General features: G+C 42.2%; 1 protein-coding gene across 9 annotated transcripts in view; it reads left to right on the forward strand.

The window, feature by feature from the left end:
- fwd (phosphatidylinositol 4-kinase beta fwd) overlaps positions 1-10,000 on the forward strand; it is a 108,414-nt gene that overhangs the window by 95,793 nt on the left and 2,621 nt on the right. For 8 of the 9 annotated variants that reach the window (XM_070143853.1, XM_070143850.1, XM_070143852.1 and 5 more), the window contains 10 exons: positions 2,743-3,060; positions 3,281-4,456; positions 4,670-4,935; positions 5,503-5,630; positions 5,896-6,129; positions 7,134-7,383; positions 7,503-7,762; positions 8,425-8,600; positions 8,776-8,994; positions 9,295-9,548. In XM_070143853.1, coding sequence (XP_069999954.1) covers positions 2,837-3,060; positions 3,281-4,456; positions 4,670-4,935; positions 5,503-5,630; positions 5,896-6,129; positions 7,134-7,383; positions 7,503-7,762; positions 8,425-8,600; positions 8,776-8,994; positions 9,295-9,548 — 3,187 coding nt within the window. In that variant the 5' untranslated portion in view covers positions 2,743-2,836. Of the gene's footprint in view, positions 1-1,808; positions 2,202-2,742; positions 3,061-3,280; positions 4,457-4,669; positions 4,936-5,502; positions 5,631-5,895; positions 6,130-7,133; positions 7,384-7,502; positions 7,763-8,424; positions 8,601-8,775; positions 8,995-9,294; positions 9,549-10,000 lie in introns of those variants that run through there. The other variant, XM_027359693.2, reaches the window with a different exon arrangement.

Below are 10,000 nucleotides of genomic sequence, written 5' to 3' on the forward strand. Positions count from 1 at the left end.
ACTCACTCACTCATACGCACACACACGCACGTACTCACTCACTCATACGCACGCACGCACACACACGCACACGCACGCACGCACGCATGCACGCATGCACGCACGCACGCACACCTGCTCTGTCACGCAAGCGCAAGCGGACACACTCTAGCGACGTGGAGGCCCGAGGGATTACACCGAGGCGCAGGCACGAGGGTTGTAAATAAACAGGTTTTTATACGTGTTCGTGGCTTCTAAATGGGACGTATGCGAGAAAAGTAAGTTTCACGCAGTTGGTTGTACGCGCGCAGACATTCGCTCCCAGGACAAGTGCACTCCCGCTGGATAATTACGCCAGAGGGAGCTCTTCCGGAAATGGAACGTCTGTCTAGGCTGTACGTTCCCCTCCCCCCTCCCCTGCCCTCCCTCCCTCTCCTTACTCGCTCGCTCGCTCGCTCGCTAACTCACTCACTCACTCACTCACTCACGCACTCACTCACTCACTCACTCACTCACGCACTCACTCACGCACTCATTCACGCACTCATTCACTCACTCACTCACTCACTCACTCACGCACTCACTCACGCACTCACTCACTCACTCTCACTCTCTCACTCTCACTCTCACTCTCAATCTCTCTCTCTCTCTCTCTCTCTCTCTCTCTCTCTCTCTCTCTCTCTCTCTCTCTCTCTCTCTCTCTCTCTCTCTCTCTCTCTCTCTCTTTTTCTCTCTCTCTCAATGCTTGACAACTTTCCAAACTAGAATTTCTCCTTGACTATTTCACCTGAAACTAGAATTTCTCCCGGGGACATCTCCCCCGAAAGGGTTGTGAGATACCTCTTAGCACGCAGCGTCCAGGGTCAGTTACAAGGGAAGGGACTCCGGCTGACATGACACCCAAACGTGCGTGCAGGAGACGGAAAACGAACGCGTGTTATTGGAGGCTGCAAAGAGCGCATTGCATCCCTCCCCTCCTCCTACCCTCTCCCTTTCCGCTGCCCTTTCGTATTCACTTGCTTTTGTCTCCGTAATCTCATCGCATGGAGATCGGTTGTACTTAGCTACAATAACACTTTACATCATAACACTCAGTGCACTGGCGATAGGTTGCATGTTCTCCCCGTCGCTTTGCAGGCAGAGTTCCTGTAGTCGCTGTGTGCATTCGCGACCCCTCTCGTGTTTCACCGCTACCTTTTAATGTTATTGTCACTGATTACAAGATAGCTGTGACTCAAGCCAAGTGAACGCGCTTATTAGAGGAAGTCGCATGAACTTTTCATCGGGTTTTGGGTCGTCTTCAAGATATAATCCTTTCAAGTGATTCCCTACCAAGACTATTGTGAGTCAGAAGTTGTTTTCGTGATTACAATCCGTGTCACTAGTCAGCGTAGACGAACATCCGCTGACGGCATTGTTTTAGTCATGATGTCACCGTGCAGCGTTGCTTCTATTGGCTGACAGGATTAGTGACGTCAGTGAAACCTTACTGCTATTGGCTTGCCGTTCCAGTGATGATGTCATGGATTTTGTGACGCACCTGAAAATTCTTGCTATTGGCTAGAGAAAGTGGTGTCGTCACCGATGACATCACGAAAGAGTTTGACATTGCGGGTAGTTGCTGCTGCTGCTTCTTCTCGGAAAAGTGTTACTCAGGTTGAATGGAGACCGAGGTGCCAACCAAAGTATAATGTTGACGTTAGCGATTTAAATTAGACAGCCAATCCGCGGAAGAAGTGCTCAAAGGAAGCCATTCACACTAATAGGTAAATTGCATGACTGTGAAGCAGCGGCGGCGGGGGTACGGGCCGAGGAGGAGCAAGGTAGAGCGTGCGGCGTGCGTGTGTATGTGTGTGTGGGTGACAAGGATAGTTGCGGTGGTGGGGGCGCTGGGTGACCACTTCCACCAGTCGCCTTCGTGGTGGTTGCCCGCTTCCCTAGTCTCCATTCTCGCCCCTCGCACGCCCTCCGTCGCTGCTCGTCGCCAGTCGCTCCTGTCAGCAAAGGGGTGGAGTTGGGCACGTTTTGTGGAGTGCGACCAGGGAACTCGCGTTTCGTCTTGCCTTCCCCAGTTGTGGATTTAGAACACTTGTTACACAGTGATTGAGATAAAGTTGTGAATTTCCCTTTTGTGGGGGTGGACAGTTTTCGCGTTGGTGTGTCCTGTGGATTTGTTTTATAAAGCTTTATTGAGGAAGAACAACTTAGAGCTGTCAACATGAGTAAGTAGTTACTTTTCTGCTCCAGAAGCTCTTGCCATTTTACCAAGGACTGTCATGTTGGTATTAATTTTGTGCATTTACACTTACTTGCAGTATGTGTATTTTATTGTATGTTGAGCTTTAAAGGAATTGCATTATGCTATGCGATTATGTGATATTGCCCTTCCAATAAGAATTTAACATAATTTGACAGGTTTTGTTTAGTGATGGGAATAAGTTATACTGTAAAAAGTATAACTTATACTAAGTGATAATGATGTGTTACCAGTTCAGTTATGATAATTGTATTAGCCAATGTTTATATTTCTTGTCAAGCAAAATAAAAGGCTTTCATTTGAACACCTTGAGAGCATGATACCAATCCACCTTGAATATGCCAGTTCTGGATGACAAAGTTGTCTCATGTGGGTTGTGTTCACCTCTTTTTTGGGTGTCTTTCTCTTTTACAGTTTTGTGTCCAGTTCTGTGGAATTTTATATGTTTGTTTGTTGTAGATAATTCTTGGAAACAATCATATTAATTGTGCCTTCTCCTTTTGCAGAGTGTGTAATGTTGCGTGATGTTGGCGCTAGAGCCTAGGTGCCTCAGTGGCGGCAGGCTTGGTGTTGGAGAAGGGGAGGAGTACAGCCAGCACGATGGAGGCCCTCACCACCATCACCAGTCCTCCCACCCAGGGCAGGAGACCCTCTCCACCAACCTCCATACAGCTGCCCTCAGCAGTGTCTGGGGTGGTGCCTTCTGAAGAATTTGCTACAGTGCACGGAAGCTCTGGCTTGTCAGCCACGAGAAGACATCCTCCCCCTCATGCTCCCAGAAAACATAGAGCTACACACCAGCGTAACTTGTCACTGGATTTCAGGTACCTTTCTGCCCCTTTTTGACTTGCCTTGCAGGACTGATGTGTTGTATATCAAGTTTATTAGATTATGTTAGACCAATATATTATTATTGAAATACTGATTTGCCTGTCTTAAAGAAAAGAAAGCCTGCTGCAAACTGTTTAAACAACAATCTTTTTTACTACTTCAATTGCTGCAAAATATAATATATCATTAATTGCAATAAATGAATTCTTCCAGGTCTATGGGTATTGTGCTGCCACCCCTTCCACCATCTACCTACAGTGGCTCCCACCAGCGGAATCGCAGTTTAGACTCAGTGTTGCAGCGCATCCCAGAGGTTGAAGGAGGAGAGACCCCACAACACCCTCCCCCCTCCAATCCACCACTCAAGCCTAGTCTTTCCTTCACCTTCTCTGATGCTCCAAGCTTCAAGCTGCGGACAGACCCTTGCCGCACCCGAGCTTTGGTGGCCTCTGCAGTGTGCCAGCCTGTGGTGGTGAAGAGAGGGAAGGACCCCTATGATCAGACTAGCCTGGGGTCAGATGATTCTGGCATCTGCAGCTCTGAGGGAGAAACCAGAGAGCCCAGCACTGAGAGAGCGCACAGTGCTGACTGTCTAGATGCCACATTTTTTAACTCAGACTGTGAAGTGAAAAGTATATACTCAGAAACGCTAGATGGTGAGATGAACATGGATGACCCAGAGGGTGATACAGTGAGTGATGGGGGAGACTTGGGGGACCAGACACTTGTAGAGGACACAGGGGACATTTCTCCAAGTGACATTACTGTGATCGAGAACATGGATTCTCCACAAGAAACCGACCAAGGAGACGAGCCACTGGAATCCCCGGTGGAGAGCCTCGTCGAGGAAACACAAGCTACTAGTGAATTGCATACTTGTTCTGCTGATAATAATGATTCCAACAAAGAAAATGAATCCAAAAAAGAGTGCAGAAGTGATATGAACAGAAAAGGAAGAGAACCAAGTGATGAAGGATTAAGCTGTAGCAGCAGTAGTGGTGCCAGTGCATTAGTAAAGACGAAATTGGATGAAAAACAATCATTACTTTTAAGATTATTTGAGAGTAAACTCTTTGACATGTCCATGGCAGTGTCTTATCTGTACAAATGCAAGGAACCCGGGGTGCAGCAGTACATAGGAAACCGTCTTTTTAGTATGCCAGCGAGCGAGTCCTACTTCTTCCTGCCCCAGTTGGTAAATATGTATGTGCAGACCTACGAAATCGCTGAGGTGCTCCATCCGTTCCTGGTGCATCTGTGCCGCCATGATACCACTTTTGCCCTCCAGTGTGCCTGGCTCTTGGAGGCCTTCTCCACTGACACTGCCCACCAGAGGAAGAAGTCTCACGGCACCAAGTTTAAAAATCTCATTCTCTCTGATGAGCTAAGGTGAGTTTAGCCAGCTGCTCAGTGAATTTAGTTTTAGAAGAACATTTTTATTATGTTTTTGTAATAATGATTTAGTTTCCTATTGCCATTCTTTTAGGCTGCTTGTATTTTAAAGAAAACTTTCAAAGCTGTTTTCATTACAAGAGATTTCCTAAAATGTATACTGGCAAGAAGCCTTAGAATTGCATATCATTATTTTTAATTCACCAACAGGCCAAAACAGGAAGGGTTTGTTGACCTAGGCATTGAACCGAAGGGCAGCCAGCACCGGCCAACTCTCTGCACTAGGATCAAGGAGCACCCAAGCCCAGGCTCGAACCCAGGGTCTCCTGTGACTGAATTGCCGCCTCCCTTCACCACCAGAACTACTCTGCCAACCCCCTCAAGAAAGTCGCACCAGCGGTCGCGCTCAGATGCCACTGTGGCTCTCCAAACTCATGCCAGTGCTGCTCGGGGACATAAGCGTACTCCATCATCAGGTATTGTTTTGGGGGTTAAGAGAAATAGTTTGTAGTTATATGTTGTTTAATGTTGATGACTAAGGTAGATGACATATATAGTGGGAGATGTTTTTATATATATATATATATATGTATATATATATATATATATATATATATATATATATATATATATATATATATATATATTATATGTACATGTACATGTACATGTACATGTACATGTACATGTACATGTACATGTACATGTACATGTACATGTATATGTATATGTATATGTATATGTATGTATGTGTGTATGTGTGTATGTGTGTATGTGTGTATGTGTGTATGTGTGTATGTGTGTGTATGTGTATGTGTATGTGTATGTGTATGTATATGTATATGTATATGTGTATGTGTGTATGTGTATGTGTATGTGTATGTGTATGTGTATGTGTATGTATATGTATATGTATATGTATAAGTATATGTATGTGTGTATATATTTATATATACATATGTATATGTATATAAGAAATGTTTACAGCTTTAGTGTTGTATATACTATTTTAGAAACTAATGTTGTATCTTTTCATTGCACAGGGAGCATAAAAAATTGCCTTGGAGACCTTACCTCTGGACGAGCCTTTGATAACGGCTGCACCTGCTTTGACTCAGAAGAAGCACGGTGCAATTCTTTACGAGGGAAAACCATCGAGTGCAGTTGTGGGGTAGGTTTTGGGAAATGATTGTCTGTACTGTACTTGACCAGAAACTATGTAATAGGTACTTTATTTTCTTAGTTGTGAATGCTTGTTTGCTGTTCTTTCCAGATCTAATCATATTGTGGGACAAGACAAATAGTAGTAGGATGAAATTAGTAAAAGGGTCATGAAGGTTGAGTTAAAGCAAAGTCATTATGCATATTGTCATAGTGAATGTAGATATTAACAATAATAATGCATTTACTTATGTTGATTTTATCTTTTCTTCCAGGCACCAAGACTGTCTCCTGAGCTTGAATTTGTACGGGCCATGATCAGCATTGGGAAGCGTTTAGGAGCGCAACCCACCAAAGAAGCCAAGACGTCTCGTTTGCTAGCGGAGTTATCTGTACTGAACTTAAACTTGCCAGCACGTGTGTACCTGCCACTCTGTGCCAGAGAAATGCCACACCATATTGTGCGCATCCCACCACAAGCGGCTGTTGTCCTAAACTCCAAAGACAAGGTATCAGCTCTGGGCTTTTAGCAGATGTGCATGCTTTGGATTGTTATGTATTTTGTAGATGTATATATATAAATATGTAGTTGATATTACTGTGATGTGTTATGGAAAATGGTGCTATGTACTCTCTCAGTGTTCTTGATAATTTGGTAGGTTTTATTGATTTTGCCACTAATGACTTATGATATCAGTTAACGGTGTTGGATGAATTGGATAAAACAGAAGAATGAATAAAAGTTTATGTTTGTCTTATTGTATCCTATTGTTGTCTTAACTTAATTCACACCCTATGATTCTCATACACATTGAAAATCTTCTGTATTGACTTTTCACTGATGCTGAAAAGTCCACAGTGAAAAGGTCGGAGGCTTGAATTGTTGGCCAAGATCCTGTGAAAGAAATTGGTATATGCAGTTTGATCTGAATAGAGGAAATGCAGTGAAAGAAAATGAGAAAGAATATTGTTATGGATGAACTCAGTTGGGCCTTGCAATGTTTATGGTTTTGAATATTCCTCTGGGAATATGAAAGAAGAAGCATGGTAACAGACATAGACCAAGAACCGTTAGGTTAGAAGAAATTAGGTCATCAAACTATCACCAGATTAGAGAAGCAGATCACGACTAGAAAACAAGAATGGTGGTGCAAATTGGAAATTTATTGCTGCATTTGCTTTCTTATAGTTTATGGTTTCATAGGGTAAAATAATGAGGAAATTATGCAAAACCTTGCAATATATAAATAAATGACTGTAGAAATAAAGTCTAGAAAGTAAAATGAAAATTTTAAATGCTTATCCTTGATAGGGAAGCATTAGACAATATTTACACGAGAGACAGCTGAGAGAGATTACCCGATTCTAAATGGTATCATTATATACTCACATTTTAAAAAGATTTGCCTGCTTTATGTTTAAAGCAGGAAATGAAATGATATCTGTTCGTCAAAAAGTCGTGGCCGAGCATTTGTAATCTCATTTCATTTTTTTGTTTCTTTTTACTTACTAGGCACCTTACATCATCTATGTTGAGGTTCTGGAAGTCGACAATCTAGATACTGCATCAGTGCAAGCCAAGCTCACCCATAGTCTACGTCACACGCGATCTGAGGAGAACCTGGTAGATTCCCCCGCGTCCACATCCTCATCACAGTTGGACCTCACAACGACGCCAACAACAACAGCTACTGTCACCACCAGTGGCCTAGGTTCTACTTCATCCATACCTTCTTCATTAAGCTCTCCGCACCTGAACTCAGGTATGCTTGATTTGATTGGCTTCATTCTTTGGTATTGTAATGATTAAATTTTACGTAAAGCCATATAATGAAGTACAGTTTGTTATAGACATCACATAAATACTCTTTTTCTCCTGTAGGCTACGTTGATGAATCAGACTGTTGGAGTCATGAAGATGATGAAATCAGCCAGCAGTACTGCAGACTCAAGAAGCCCAGGGATCGCGACACCATCTCAATGATGTCCCTTGACTCATGTGACTCCAGGGAGCTGACTGCAAGGGGAGCAGCAGACATCCGCAGAAGACTCTCAGAGACGGTCAATGCCCCCAAGACAGGGTTCAAGAGGGACCCAGAGGATCCTTCTGCAGCAGCCTTAAAGGAACCCTGGGAGGATAAGGTACTTGTAGTGTGTGGACTTTTTGAGATGGTTAAAACCTTTAGTGGGACTTTTTGAAACATGAGGTTCTTTTGAAAATGTAGATGGGACTTTTAATGATACAAAATACTTTTAATGATGCAAAATTGTTAGATGGTTTTGATTTTGCTATGATGAAAAATAGTTAGTTGGAAGTGATCTCTATTAAACCCCTTTTAATCCCACATCACCATGTGTTCACTGTAGTTTTGTTTTGTGAAATGTCTCTGCACATTGATGGCTCTGTAAGTGCATAGCCACAAAGGAATCGGTAGATCTCATAACCTCACCTGATTTCACTATTCCTTGAGTTTGTGGTGAAAAACGTTTTTGTTATCAGTATTGATGTTATTATTATTACTATAGACAGTATAATTATAACGTTTCTGAGATTACTAACAAATATATGGGATGCCAGACAATATTTCTGAAAATTAAGGAAAAGGATAAACATGTGAGATAGATAGAACTCATAATTGGCTCTTTGGTGACTTTGTATTTGTAAAGCCATCTTTGTGTAAAGACAATTTTAATAAACAAAACTCACACAGTGGGTATGGCATGCACATACATGCTATCCCTGGTGGCATTGGGTTAATTGTCAGTGTTCCATCTGGTGCTCATGTTTTCATTTCTTTCCATAGGTTGAACGTATCCGCGAGAGCTCACCGTATGGCCATCTAGCTTCATGGCGGCTTTTGGCTGTCATTGTCAAGTGTGGAGATGACTTGCGACAAGAGCTGTTAGCTTACCAGCTGCTTTGCATGTTCCAGAAGATTTGGGCTGATGAAAAACTTTCCCTTTGGCTCAGACCTTACAAGTGAGTGAATTTAATATTAAAATGAGTTTGTCACTCTTCTACATCTTTTGGTAACTGTCTATCAATCTACCAGAAAACATGTGAGAAATGTATTTTTGTGAACTGAAAACACACTTGTCATCTTTACATGAAATCTTTTCACATTGTAAGTTTATCCTTTCCCTCGCCTCCATAGGATTCTGGTGTTGTCCGATGACTCAGGTATGATCGAACCCATTGTGAACACCTGCTCCCTGCATCAGATCAAGAAGAACAGCAAGATGTCTATGCTTGAATACTTCATTCAGGAGTTTGGAGATAAGAATTCAGAGGAATTTTTGACTGCACAGAGAAAATTTGTTGAATCATGCGCTGCCTATTGCCTCATCTGTTATATTATCCAGGTCAAGGATAGGTAAGTGAATTGATATTTAACAGAACATCTTCCTCGACATCTGTTAAATCTGAACTGTTAGATTTTCATTTGGATGTTTGACATTCATAAAACACATTTCTTTTTTATGATGTCTTTAAAGGGGTTGTTTTATAAGCCTCAGTGGTCTGTAAATGTTCTCACATGATCATCTCATGTAAAATGAAAAAAGAAAACAGTAGTTTTACAATGAGCTTATTGAATTCCTTATGCAGTATATTTCCATGTTTGCTCATTCTCTGCTTTCACAAGTTTCTAACATATTCAATGCCCTTTCAACAGACATAACGGAAACATCCTCCTCGACAACGAAGGCCACATCATCCACATCGATTTTGGCTTCATGCTGTCCTCATCGCCACGTAACCTGGGCTTTGAGTCGTCGCCCTTCAAGCTGACGCAAGAGCTGGTAGAGGTCATGGGTGGTGAGAACTCAGACATGTTTGCCTACTTCAAGATCCTACTGCTGAAGGGCCTCCTAGCAGCTAGGAAACACAGCGAGAAAATCATCTCTCTAGTGGAGATCATGAGCTCAGGTACGACTTTCGGGTTTAATGGAGTGTAGTTGGGTCGTGTAATGGAATTAGAGACAAATATCTAGTTTCATGTGATGGGTATTTATTTGATGGGGTGCAGTATAGTGTATGATGTTGTGTCATCTGATAGGATAGACAAGTGTAAAATGTAGATGGAAATTGGAAAGGGTAGGTAGATGGAAGTTTAATTTTTTTTCTCTTTCCTTTTTTCAACCTGTAATGTTGAGATGTATGTGAAGTATGGGAGATGTGTATGTCATTTATTGTTTGATTGGTGACAGGAAGATTTGTTTTATCCTGAATGTCCAACATATGTATAGCAATTGCTTGTCTCACTCTCTCTCACTTTATTTTCATAGTTTTTTGCTTCATTGCCCCTCTTTTTACTTTTTTCTGTATTTTCTCCTTTTTCTCAACACCTTCCTTTATCTCTTTTTTCCCTTTAAGAATTG

Source organism: Penaeus vannamei, chromosome 31 (genome assembly GCF_042767895.1).
Source record: "Penaeus vannamei isolate JL-2024 chromosome 31, ASM4276789v1, whole genome shotgun sequence".
Classification (NCBI taxonomy): Eukaryota; Metazoa; Arthropoda; class Malacostraca; order Decapoda; family Penaeidae; genus Penaeus; species Penaeus vannamei.